The 14,441-nt window shown below is 44.6% G+C and overlaps 1 protein-coding gene across 2 annotated transcripts; it reads left to right on the top strand.

The window, feature by feature from the left end:
• The first annotated feature begins 3,991 nt into the window (after positions 1–3,991).
• On the top strand, positions 3,992–7,959 carry LOC123150083 (stromal cell-derived factor 2-like protein). 2 transcript variants are annotated; one of them, XM_044569877.1, is made up of 6 exons: positions 3,992–4,346; positions 4,434–4,574; positions 5,166–5,306; positions 7,007–7,071; positions 7,144–7,273; positions 7,735–7,959. In XM_044569877.1, the coding sequence occupies exons 1-6, from the start codon at positions 4,242–4,244 to the stop codon at positions 7,816–7,818; spliced, it is 666 nt and encodes a 221-aa protein (XP_044425812.1). In that variant the 5' UTR covers positions 3,992–4,241; the 3' UTR covers positions 7,819–7,959. The 2 variants fall into 2 exon arrangements, with proteins under 2 accessions (XP_044425812.1, XP_044425813.1); XM_044569878.1 differs by having other exon boundaries at positions 3,995–4,346; positions 7,007–7,056.
• Positions 7,960–14,441: the final 6,482 nt, after the last annotated feature.

Here is a 14,441-nt window from a genome sequence, read left to right as displayed (position 1 = left end):
CTCCTCCTCACAGCTAGTAGTACTGAAACCGCACATCATGTACTCGGTTTTAGTTCTACTAAGCCTAAACCCTTTCGATTCCAAGGTTTGTCTCCATAACTCTAACTTCCTATTTACCCCCGTCCGACTATCGTCAACTAGCACCACATCATCCGCAAAGAGCATACACCATGGGATATCTCCTTGTATACCCCTTGTGACCTCATCCATCACCAATGCAAAAAGATAAGGGCTCAAAGCTGACCCCTGATGCAGTCCTATCTTAATCGGGAAGTCATCGGTGTCGACATCACTTGTTCGAACACTTGTCACAACATTATTGTACATGTCCTTGATGAGGGTAATGTACTTTGCTGGGACTTTGTGTTTCTCCAAGGCCCACCACATGACATTCCGCGGTATCTTATCATAGGCCTTCTCCAAGTCAATGAACACCATATGCAAGTCCTTCTTATGCTCCCTATATCTCTCCATAAGTTGTCGTACCAAGAAAATGGCTTCCATGGTCGACCTCCCAGGCATGAAACCAAACTGATTTTTGGTCACGCTTGTCATTCTTCTTAAGCGGTGCTCAATGACTCTCTCCCATAGCTTCATTGTATGGCTCATCAGCTTAATTCCACGGTAATTAGTACAACTCTGAACATCCCCCTTGTTCTTGAAGATTGGTACTAATATACTCCGTCTCCATTCTTCTGGCATCTTGTTTGCCCGAAAAATGAGGTTGAAAAGCTTGGTTAGCCATACTATCGCTATGTCCCCGAGACCTTTCCACACCTCAATGGGGATACAATCAGGGCCCATCGCCTTGCCTCCTTTCATCCTTTTTAAAGCCTCCTTCACCTCAGACTCCTGGATGCGCCGCACAAAACGCATGCTGGTCTCATCAAAGGAGTCATTCAGTTCAATGGTAGAACTCTCATTCTCCCCATTGAACAGCTTGTCGAAGTACTCCCGCCATCTATGCTTAATCTCTTCGTCCTTCACCAAGAGTTGGCCTGCTCCGTCCTTGATGCATTTGACTTGGCCAATATCCCTCGTCTTCCTCTCCCGGATCTTAGCCATCTTATAGATGTCCCTTTCACCTTCCTTCGTGCCTAACCGTTGGTAGAGGTCCTCATATGCCCGACCCCTTGCTTCACCAACAGCTCGCTTTGCGGCCTTCTTCGCCATCTTGTACTTCTCTATGTTGTCTGCACTCCTATCCAGGTATAGGCGTCTGAAGCAATCTTTCTTCTCTTTAAGCGCCTTCTGGACATCATCATTCCACCACCAGGTATCCTTATCTTCGCTTCTCCTTCCCCTGGACACTCCAAACTCCTCCGAGGCCACCTTACGAATGCAAGTCGCCATCTTCATCCACACATTGTCCGCATCCCCTCCTTCCTCCCAAGGGCCCTCCTTAAATACCCTCTCCTTGAACACCTGAGCTACCTCCCCCTTGAGCTTCCACCACTTCGTTCTAGCGACCTTGGCACGCTTATCCCGCTGGACACGAATCCGAAAGCGGAAGTCAGCAACCACCAGCTTATGCTGGGGTACAACACTCTCCCCAGGTATCACCTTACAGTCTAGGCACGCACGCCTATCTTCTCTTCTCGAGAGGATGAAATCAATCTGGCTAGAGTGTTGGCCACTACTAAAAGTCACCAGATGTGATTCTCTCTTTCTAAAGAGGGTGTTAGCTACAATCATGTTGTAGGCTAGAGCAAAGCTTAAGACATCTTCTCCTTCTTGATTCCTGATGCCATAGCCAAAGCCCCCATGCGCCCCTTCAAAACCTGTGTTAGATGTACCCACGTGGCCATTGAGGTCTCCTCCTATGAAGAGCTTCTCACCAATCGGTACACTCCTAACCATGTCTTCCAAGCCTTCCCAGAACTCCCTCTTGGTGTTCTCATTGTGGCCTACTTGCGGGGCATATGCGCTGATAACATTGAGAACCAAGTCCTCAGCTACCAGCTTGACCAGGATAATCCGGTCCCCACGTCTCCTGACGTCTACCACTCCATACTTGAGGCTCTTGTTGATCAAGATGCCTACGCCATTTCTGTTTGCAGCCGTCCCCGTGTACCACAGCTTGAAGCCGGTATCCTCCACCTCCTTCGCCTTCTGTCCTCTCCATTTGGTTTCTTGGACGCAAAGGATATCAACACCTCTCCTCACTGCTGCATCAACTAGCTCCCGAAGCTTCCCTGTCAGAGACCCTACGTTCCAGCTACCTAAGCGAATCCTCCTAGGCTCGGCTAGCTTCCTTACCCTTCGCACTCGTCGAGTCAAATGCGAAGACCCTTGCTCATTTTCCACTACATCCGGGCGCCGATGTAGCGCGCCACTAAGGATGCGACGACCCGATCCTCGCTCACTTGCCACCGTATCCGGATCAAGATATGGCGCGCCACTTGGGGGGTGACGGCCCGGCCCTTGCCCATTTTCCACCACACCCGGGTTCCGATGTGGCGCGTCGCTGAGAGGGTTACGCCCCAACGAAAATCTTTTGGGTTTCATCTCCATAAGAGTGGCTGAGTTTTTACGTTGGCTCGCCAAGCCTATCACAACCCTCCTCCTTTACCCGGGCTTGGGACCGGCTATGTTGAGACAACATAGGCGGAGTTTCTCAGCAGATACTCCCTCTATAAAATAAATAAATAAGAGTGTTTAGATCACTAAAGTAATAATTTAAACATTTTTATATTTCTTTACAGAGGGAGTATATATAAATTGGAGTTCGCTACAAAGATTTCCTAATGTAACAAACATGGCGAAGTTACTTTGGATAATCTCATTTACACAATGATCTATGCTTGATGACGGTATGCATATCCTATCGATTTAAAATGTCAACCAAATCCATACAATCCCTCTTATCGAATTGAAAATTCTAATCTATACGTAGGGTGTCGAAGTACCTTCAAGAGCCGCAACAATGTTGATTCCTTCCTCCATGGGGCTTGCTCCAACTCCTCCCTTGCAACCAAATTCCGCACCGGTTTTACAAAGCAAGCGACCCTGCCCTCATTGAAGACCTCTAGTTATCCTCGGACATCACGCTCATTGGATCCAAATGATGGCTAAACCAACAAGGTGCGGAAAGGCGATGCGACCACCATAGAGAAAACACAAACGGTTGTAATCAGCGTGGGGACCAGTGAATGGGAACCGAGTTGGGAGGAGAAAGAGCGTATGAGTGGTAAGGAAAACGACGCATTGAATCCCCGCCCCCCACCCAGTTCCATGGTCCAGAGATGACGAAGGCCAAGACGGTCCAAGTTCTATAGCGAGAGGATACGACTTAGACACATCATACTTGTAGGTGTGGAATGCAATAACATAGAGTTGTAACATCTGCATACCCGTGGAACCGAGAAACTATTTGTAAGTTACCATCAATCCTAGTGAACAATATCATCTATATCTGAATAGCCGGCCCACTATTAGATTGCTTTACAGTACTCTACATCTTTTGCATTAATATCCTCCATGCAATGCTCATCAAGTTATGCATGTTACTCCCTCCGTTTCTAAATATTTGTCTTTTTAGAGATTTCAAATGGACTACCACATACGGATGTATATAGACATATTTTAGAGTGTAGATTCACTCATTTTGCTCCGTATGTAGTCACTTGTTGAAATCTCTAGAAAGACAAATATTTAGGAACGGAGGGAGTATATCTTTTACATTGATTGCAAAAATGCCACCCCATCAAGCACTTACATACTTCTTAACTTTAAATGTTTCTAAAATGTAAACTCATGACACGTTTACATATATTTTCACATTAATTTTAGTTATTTAAGCACCTACTTATGCATTTTTTGAAGACATTGGCATAGTATATGAAGGGACCAGACGTGTGAAAATAAGTTCTTGAGGGGTCCTTTATAGTACTACACACCACTGACGCGCCTGTAACACGTGTCGCCCTCTGATTGGCCCTCTACACGTGGAAGCCGGATGGGTCCCGACCCGAAGCCAGTCTCCACGGAAGCAACGACCACGGCAAGCACAACAAGGTCCCGGAGCCCGCGAGATCTCGACGGTCGCAAGCACAGAGCAGCACGCCCAGGCACGAGAGACCACCCTGCTTCGCCGATCGCCGGTGGGAAAGGCCAAAGCCCCGCGCGCCTCGCGCGAACCAGACGCGGCCACGGCACCACCGGCCGCCGCCGCGGCCAAGGGGAAAGGCTCCTCGCCGTCACCGCCGCGGAGGCCCTATCGCGCCACCGCCGTCGTCGCGATGGCCGCGTCCGTCCTCGCGCTCGCCGTGGCGCTCCTCCTCGGCGCCAGCTCCCGGGTCGACCACGGCGCGGCCGCCGCCCCCGTGTCGGAAGAGGGGCTCCAGGTCCGCCTCCCAGATCTTAAGATCCGCCAAGAGATTGGGATTTTTGCGAGGAACTGGGTTTTGATCTGGATCTGGATGGCGTTGCAGGTGACCTACGGGAGCACGGTGAAGCTGATGCACGAGAAGACCAAGGTGAGGCTTCACTCGCACGACGTGGCCTACGGCTCCGGCAGCGGCCAGCAGTCCGTCACCGGTTTCCCCGAGATCGACGACTCCAATAGCTACTGGGTGGGTGCCTCTCCATCTCTTATGGTTTCATTTCGCGCGATTGCCGCCATCTTCCAAGTTCATGTCAAACCGTGGTTTTGAAAATTGATGAAGCCAGCGTTGGCTCTTCGTTCAGAGTGCAAATGCTCTACCCGCACTGATTGAAATCAGGGTGCAGGTGTGCATGTCATATCAAAGAAACATAGGAATGGTATAGAGAATTAAAAAAATTGTAAGGTCTGGACGGAGAAAACCGAATCATTAGGCATCAGTTGTTCACCTGCCACTTACATTGTCCAAACTGTGGAAATTTGTCACTTCGATTCATTGGATAATTATATGTAGCTATCCAATCTGACATCTCACTAAATAGATGGATAAATCAAAACAGTAGCATGATGAAACTCCAATACTGACACTGCAATGCTGCTAGTTTTTTCATTCCCAAACCCAAAGTCCCAACCTAATGTTATTTTGTGGCTAAAGAATTGGCAGTTAATTGCGATATTAATATGATTCGTCTTTCATGTAGTCTGATATTCCATCCTGAAGTAGGCAAGGTTAGAAGATGCTGTTGAACATCTAGGCTTGACTTTGCTTGTATTCCTGCAGGTCGTGAGACCTACTCTTGATTCATCTGCCAAACAAGGTGATGCTATTGAAACTGGTAGCATCATCAGGTTGCAACATATGAGGACACGAAGATGGTTACATAGCCACCTGCATGCTTCACCATTATCTGGTAACCTAGAGGTTAGTGTGATACCTAGTAAGTTCGTTTTGATATGTTGAAGAACCTGTAAACATTAATTTACTTAAATCTATTTTGCTCTCTAGAAATGAATATTTGTACATTATGTGATTCCCAGTAGCCATCGTATCTATGGCCAGGAGTAAAGCTTTTGCGATTAGACGATACAATTTTTTTCCTAACCACTCCCAATGCATCATATCTAAAGCTATATCTTATACACTAAATAAGCATTTATATACAATTCTCATATGCTTTGTATCTAAAGAGTTCATATTTAATATGATTTTGTGATTAATGGTAGAATTCCAACTATGTGGCTTGTTCGTGGCATGTGGCTGCACAAACCATTGTTGAGCCAAATCAAGCACAACTGCGTTATCTAGATGTTAATTGTGTAACTAATACTAGCAAATCAAAATTAACTGAAAAAAATGCACACTCACAAAGCTTATTCATGAACATCTCTGAACTGGACATTGACTACAATCAATTTGATCACACATTTTAGCGAAGCATTGCCCAGCCACGAGAATCATCCACATAGCAATTTGATTCACACAATCTACAGATACTTGTTGCTTATAAGTTAAACCTTCCTATTTACCAATGATTCATGGTACATCTGTGTACGTTATACTATCTAGAATATATTCTGCAAATACACGACCAAACTGGGATTAATTTTCCTAATTCCTTGGTGGCTGAAACATCTTCTGCAAGTCAATTTCATAAATTAACTCACAGTGCACAAATAACCCCACTTAGATTCCATTCCCGAAACAACAAGCACGGAGGCAGTGCATTCAAAGGGAGTATATACGTAACTCACGGTGAGCAAGATGAAGGCCTCCATTGGCTCTGTCAGTTAGCAACCAGACACCAGCACTTGTAGCACCAATGATGGAGGAGGGTCGGGAAGGAGGGGGTGGGATTGGGGGAGTACAGGATCAGAACAGCTTTTAGGTTAGTGGAACGCCTGGTCAGGGCTTGGCAGTGGCCTGAACTGACGACTTTGGTAGCATCGATGGTGGCAGACAGCCCAAGGCCTGACTAGGTTAGGCAACAGTATGCGAATGTGTTGGGAAGGGAGGCAGGGAGAATGCAGCAGAGAGCAAGATGGGTGGGGATGGAGGACTGCGGCGTGAGGCAGGAGGACGGCTTTGTAATTTCCTGGCTAGGCCTCCGGAGGACGGCTTTGTAGTTTCCTGGCTAGGCCTTAGGGTATCATGGCATAGCAGCACCTGTGAAGAGAAACTTATATCCTGCATTATATGGTGAGCATCCTGTCTCTATTTTCCTCATCTTGCCCTATCCATGGTAGGTGGATAATTGACACATGTTGTCTTGCACACGGTGTCCTTTGTCACAAAGAAAGAAGTTGTTGCCCATGTTCTTGAATCAAGTGACCGATAATGTCTACAATAACTTGCAACTGCCAAGCCCAAATGCTACCAGGCTGTTTTTTAGCAGCTTGTGTTGTGTGTCATGTAATTGCTGTCGTACCGAAGCTTGGGCGCACTAAAATCCTATCGGTAGGCCCAGGGCCAACCATCTTCATTACTATGAATAGACTTATCACTAGGAACTCATGTGGACAATTCTTTGCTGTGCGCAAAGACGTTTTGTTTTACTATATGTTTCTTTTGCTTTTTTTATTGAATTAAGTATGCGCCCTTAATCTTGAATGTGAACTTTACAGGTTAGCTGTTTTGGTGGGGATGGACAATCAGATACCGGTGACTATTGGAGGTGTGATTGCTTACAGTATGTGATGCATGCTACCTATTTGATTGCCTAACTTAATCTAGCTTAATGTCTTGCATTTCTATTATGCAGGCTAGAAATTGAGGGAAAGGACAAGGTATGGAAGCGAGATCAGAAGGTAAGATTGCGTCATGTTGATACGGGAGGTTATCTGCACAGTCACAACAAGAAGTATAACAGGCTTGGTGGTGGGCAGCAAGAGGTGAGTGTGATAATAGTTATAACTTACAAGTACAACCTTGTTCTGACATATATTAACCTTATATGCCAATGTCATTGGGTAATGCATGTTTAGAAACTACAGCTATTAATGCTAAGAAATAATAAAATTGAATTACATGCAGTATGCTTCGATGTCAACACACACTATTTGTTCAAGAACTCTAAATTAGCAGTCCTTGATCTTCCAAACATCAAGGAAATTTATTTTATCAATAAAATGAGACGGCATGAAAATGTCACAGCTATTTAATACATATGTTTTTTTAAGAAGTTGCAATGGATTCAGCTATTACCATGTGGTCTTATTACAATATTTTCTATGAATTCAGGCAGTATGACATTTGCCTTTCATAGACACGAGCTTTTCAGTTAATGCGACCTTGGTTTGCTTATCTATTGTTTAAGTTACCTGTTTTCTGAGTTGAAACATTCTTCATGCAGGTCTGTGGTGTTCGAGACAAGCGAGCTGAGAATATTTGGTCGACAGCGGAGGGCGTTTATCTCCCAGTCGATGAAAGCAAGTGAACATAGCATCAGGAATTTTACTGACATTTTCCATTTTTCTATCTGTTCATGCTTTTAAATTAAACAAGGGACATGGTACCCAGAACTAGAATGATTGTTAGTGCAGTATATTTCTATTTGGAAACGGCGATTACAACTACACACGCGTCATAGTATGACTCTGTCAGCATCATCACCCTGAACTAAATTGGGCCTCGGAATGCTTGAACCCCTGGGACAGTAAAGACTTTGTGTGACTATCTACAACTCAACTTTATTCTGGGATAAATTGAAGAGGTTGTACAACGATGTGGCTTCTCTAGTGTCAACAAACTGGTTACGATGAAAAGAGAGGAGAGTGATACCGTGGAACCACAGGTATACTAGAGCAGAAAGCGAATGACGATCTGCACCATAGGGGGTCAGAGGCAGGCACAGATTTGGGTGGCAAGTGGCAACATAGACCGACTCCACGGTGGCCTCCTTGCGAGGTTTGACAGCGAGTTAAATATATTTTTCTTGATGTCCTTATGTTTTCATAGTGATGGTGTCCTGCTAGGTTCAAACTACAAACGTCTTGCCGTCCCTTTTGATCAGCGTGTACCCTTATCAGATTTGGCTAGTCAAGTTTTGCTACCTCCGGCATGTGCTCTTACCTATTAGACCCAAATTATTTGCCTTTGACTCCAGCATCTAAACCTTCACCTCCACTTACATCAACTACAGGTGTAGCCCTATGCACATATTACACCCGAATTCCAATAGTTAGTACAAGATAGAAACCTCACACTAAGTGGTTGATCCCAGATGTCTCCTACTCCTATTCTAAAGGTAGCATTGATCCCTTCTTTGCATTTTTTTTCAAACATGTCTCTCATTGCATCGTTATTTGGTAACAATTGGTGTTGATGAGAAAGTTGGGGAACCTATATATATATATATATATATATATATAGGTATGCTAAAATAAGCCAGAGCGCATTATAACTTACTGTACGCTCCGGCCACCAACGCAACCAGCCATCCGTGCGCTAATGAGCCCAGGTAACCTGGTCCACGTGCCCGCTTTAAAGTTCATCGTAATGAGTTAATTAAATTACGACCAGTACTAGTCCGCGCCCCTGCTGCGGTGGTTGATTTTAACTATGGCACGATCATGCCAATTTTTGGACATGTAGTAATGAATTAGTGAATATAGTAACGGGAGTCAAGTAGCATAGTAATGAAAGGATATTCATTAACGAGGACCAATGCCAATATAGTAAACCTGTTACTAGATGGACCACGTATGCTTACTACTTTTACTATAACTCACACACTTTTATTATATTACCATGAGTTCACTTCATTTTACAACTGTAGAAACTACAGCCGTAATTGATTTAGTTATATTACCATATATGGAATATTGTTACCATTGCTAATTAGTGGGCCAGCCGTAATAGATTTATTTCGATTACCATACATTGATTACCAATGCTAATTAGTGGGTCACAGTGCGGTGCATGCAATGCATTACTATATTTGCTTGTAGTTTTACTGTCATAAACGGTTGTAGCTACGGGGCGGAGATCAGACGTGTGGGTTCGGTAACAGGAATTTAATTCGTTACTATATTTTGTACTGGCTTTTACCTTCGTTTGCTACAACCGTAGGGGACGTGGGATGAGCGGCGCACTGTGCGGTCCAATTACCGACCGGAGCGTACGATTAGAAGTTCTGCGCTCCCGCGCAGTTTAGCGCCACCGTATATATATATATATATATATATATATATATATATATATATATATATATATATATATATATATATATATATATATATATATATAGTTAATAATAAATCTTGTGGTTGCTACGAATCAATTTCCCAAGATACTTTATGCACGGAAGGTATAGTATTCATAAATAATGAACATCTCTAGTTCTATATGGTACAAATAAGGTACATTTGTATTGCTACAAGATACCACGACGATACGAAGAGACAATGACTATAAGAAACTTTATGTCTATTGAAAAAAACTTGGTAATGCAGGATACAAGAATGGGAATAAATGATTCCTAGGTAGTTAAACAAGTGCATAAAGGAGATTCCAACCATCTTTACAAAATAGCAAGCAGGTCATGGGCATGATGAATATGTATTGTGACTAATTGAGGCCTGAGTCTACCCCAAAATAGTATCTTCGGATGTTGATAGCATTGTGATTCGTATGTTAAAGAAGACAAAAATCTATTGTTGAGGAAGATAATGGCGGGACACATTATGTTATTGCAAATGGTTGAAGTGCTTCACATAATTGGCAGAATAATATCATATATACTTAACTTCACACTTGCAGAATATCTTTCAAATTATATATTTCATCAATTCATCATTAAAAGATTACTACAGTCAACAAATAAAGCATTGAATACAATCATACATCAGAATGCCCAAATAAGTAAGGACGAGATGCATCATTTCTGACCTGATGCATGTTATTTATGCCTCTTGTCAATTTGGCCTATCATCCATGTGGTCCCGCTAATTTTTTTAGTACAACTCGTGACACTTGTTATAAGATTAAAAATGAGGCGGTCACGTGGTAGACAAACTATTGGTCGCTATCATGGTTTGCACTCGAAGTGCAGATGTTTGTGGTGCCGTCTGAATCAACAAGTGTTTCCGGCGGTACTATTCCCCATGAACCAAATCGTTCTCACTCTACCCAGTTTAGAGCATCTCCAACAAGGCAATCGCATGAACATCACACTTCAACACTACGGCTAGAAGAAAATTACCATGACAGTAAAGGGACATGTGAGAGATTACTGTGGTTAGATTCAAATCAAGAGAAGGTGCTAGTAAATCGTATTTCCATACGTTACATCTTAGACACACATGATTGGAGACCTCTCTATGTAGTCAGGGAATGTTGTTCACCCAATGAAGCAAACTTCAGGTACACGGCCTTCATTTGGTACTAACCGTTAGCTCCATGATGTCTCCTACTCCTATTCTCAAGGTAGCATTGCTCCCTTCTTGCATTGTTTTGTTGTTAACAACTGATGACGGGAGAGCCCCTGTGGACCTCCTAAACTACTGAGAGAGAGAGAGAGAGAGAGAGAGAGAGAGAGAGAGAGAGAGAGAGAGAGAGAGAGAGAGAGAGAGAGAGAGAGAGAGAGAGAGAGAGAGAGAGAGAGAGAGAGAGAGAGAGAGAGAGAGAGAGAGAGAGAGAGAGAGAGAGAGAGAGAGAGAGAGAGAGAGAGAGAGAGAGAGAGAGAGAGAGAGAGAGAGAGAGAGAGAGAGAGAGAGAGAGAGAGAGAGAGAGAGAGAGAGAGAGAGAGAGAGAGAGAGAGAACTTGCACACTCGATTGGTCCTCAACTATATATGCACACGAAGGTTCAGAGTGTTAAATGATGCATCATGTGGTCACAAAGATTCAATTTCATGAGATACTTGACAAGAAATGCCCTTACAAATATTTCTCTTAAAAAACTAACATTGCTCATTTCTGATGTCATACAACAGGACCACATGTTATATATCTTCTAGTATTTACTAGAAGAACGCCCGTGCGTTGCAACGGAGCCACATTAACTTTAAGAATTCAACATCAATTATGTTAATATTACATTTAATATTCTCATACATATTAAGTGACATTGAAGACCTTTCTTACCATCAAATTCTCACACACACCCTCTCCCTCCCTCTTCCTCACTCTCTCTCCCCCTCTCTCTCTCTCTCTAACACACACATATCCATCTTATTGGGCACGGGACCATAATCCATCTATTTCACACGCACACGCGCTAGTGCATAACAATATGGATTATGTGTATTATATTTGCCACCATAACTGAGGGAATTAATTTCATGTAATCGGCCAGCCACAGCTCCATGACAAACAATACATCTAAATTCTCAGCGTTAATTTTATGTAATATTGGCGAGAGGTAAACGATGGTGATTGTTTCTTTTGTTTGGAGATTGATTACAATCCGTGAGTTAAGCTGCGTACTAAAGAAGAATCTGATTGTGATACGTGAATTGATTGTTGCCTTGTACGTTTGATTTTGGTATTTGAAGATTGATTACCATCCGTTAGTTGGGTTACCAAAGAACAAATCAATCACCATATGTAGAAAAAGGAACTACATTGCACATGCTTACACCTCATCTACTTGTGAGAATATATAGAATTGGAGCAAACAAAATAAGTGCAGACGAGAGATAAAACATCAATGAGGATCCCTAATGTCTTGACTAATATGTTGTCCTCCAGCTTGAGAAGCACCTACAAGAAATTGGGAGGTGGGAGGGAGGACAAAAATAAATCCGGAATGGAGACTACCAACTAAGACATTAGGAGTAGAGACCATTTAGTTGATAAGAATAAATAGAAAACGATGTTAAAAAGGAAAAACAGATTAGAATACATTGAAAAACCAAAAGGACGATATAAAAGGGGATTCACCCTGCCCCCGGGGCCTTGCCACCGAACCGGCTCAAAGGTCCAGTCCCCGCGCGGTCGTTTTCTCCTGTTCCTCGAGCCGCGTCGCTATAGAGCCGGGCTCCCGCCCGACCACGTCGCTGGCATCGAAGGGGAATGGATAAGGGTGACGCCCTGCCTTCCCTGCCCTCATGGCCTCACTCCTCCTCGATGCCCCCTCCCAAATCCACTTCTCCTCCTCGCTCGCTCGATCCCGTCGATCTGGACGAAGTCAGACGCCACGACCAACATGACCGACCCCGTCCACACGGCCACTGCCCTCCCTGCGGGCTAGGAGCTTGTCGAGGAGCTTCTAACGCCTTCGCTACTCCGTCTGCGCCAACAAGATCAAGTCCAGCACCCCCGCACCGACGTCGCTGCCGTCTTCCTCAACTTTGGGCCACCGTGACATTGTCGTTCGGTCCGCGCCGCCCCGAGCTCCCATGTCTTCCCCTAGGGCGCCATTGACACAGCCATGATCTCCTCTTGCCTTTCCCCTGTTTCCCCTCTCGTTTGCTCTTATTAGGTATTTCGCCGTGGCCGAGAACCGCAGTCCGTCATGGCCATTGCAGGGGTAACCACCGAGCTCATCAGATTGACCCCGTGGCACATGCCCACTCCTATGCACGCCCATGCCTGAGCCTGCCGCTCTTCTTCCGCACCCGCGGGGCCACTCCCTCTCCATGCCCACGCCCGTGCTACACTGCGTCGGTCGCGCCCGCCGCTGCTATCGCGCTCGCCACAGCATCGCACCACTATGCCCCGCACGACACACACCCTGGCCGCGCGCCACATTCTCGCTGGCTGCGCTCGCCCCATCTGCTGCCGCCTATCCCTTCGCTCGCCCCGCTGTCGCGCCCCTGCCTCGCGCCGCCTCCAGTCGTGGCCATCTTCTGCCGGCCGCCCCCTCAACCACGCCGGCCGCATCTCTGCCCTCCACCGTCGGCCGCTCGCCTTGCCTGCTGCGTGCTGCTTCCTGCTGCTATGCGCTGCTCTACCGCTGGTACGCTGCTGCGCCATGCCCTCGACACCGCCGTGGACAAATGTGGCAGAGGGATTGTTAATGGAGTACGAGAAGGAGGTGGCGGAGAATGTGTGGAGAGGCAGGAGGTTTGGGGTGGTGTCACCTGGTTGTGATGGAGGTGTTTATGCGAGAAGGAGCCGCAGTGGAAGGAGAGGTCACAATTGGAAAGAATCGCAAAAAAATAAAATAAATCATAACCCGGAGATCTCATTCCAAAAAAATGTTAATATCGATGGAGGGGTGATTTCCTTCAATAGGTGGAAAACATAGGAAATATTGGTTTTTATCAAGGAAAGGTAAACATTTGGGAAAGTTAGGATTTTTGAACTGATTTCTATGCAAATGAGGTTTTATTGTTTGGTAACGTGATATCAGTACCTGCCCGTTTGTAACGTGTCTGATTAGGAAAGTTCACAAATGTTAAGAACTATTTATTGGGAGAAAAATTGTGACGTGTCTGTTATTTGTTTCCTAAAACAAATTTCACTAATAAGAGAAATCAATTGATTTAGATAAGTTTGGAAAGTTAGATTAAAATGTGTTATTTGTTTCCTAAAAATCTGTTATTTGTTTCCTAAGACAAATTGAACCACTAAAAGGAATCGATTGATTTGCATAATTTAAGGAAGTTAAATTCGTGATTTGTTATACGTTAGGAAAGTTCTGGTTGTAATAAAGAGTGGAGAGAAAAATAAACCGATGGACCAGGGTGGGAGGGGGTGGTGGGAGGAGAGACGGAAAAAAACCAGCGAAAATAAATCGCGGAGACTATTCACCAACTCGTCCATTAAGAATAGAGATTTATTGTTGCTCCAGACTCTTCCCGTCTCTCTATCTCACTCCGAAATTAATACAAAGAATTGGAAAGAACTGTGTGTGTGGTGCATGTATCATCTTGCCCTTGGTACTATTTGCTCTTTGGCCAAAAGATCCAAACAAATATAGGATTGGCTTGACTCCTGTCCACCTGCTATCAATTCTATTTGATGGTTTCAACACTTACAGTCTTCAAGATGCCGACCACGTCGACTAACCGATGGCACCTATTTTTCTTTGTGCATAAACTTAGTCACATGGCACCTATTTTTCTTACTTTGTGGAAATTTATATCAAATCTAACTATTATGCGAAGGGCTAG

Source organism: Triticum aestivum, chromosome 7A, assembly GCF_018294505.1.
Source record: "Triticum aestivum cultivar Chinese Spring chromosome 7A, IWGSC CS RefSeq v2.1, whole genome shotgun sequence".
Classification (NCBI taxonomy): Eukaryota; Viridiplantae; Streptophyta; class Magnoliopsida; order Poales; family Poaceae; genus Triticum; species Triticum aestivum.
Note: the sequence above shows the minus strand (reverse complement) of the source record. Positions and strands in the feature narration are given on the sequence as shown.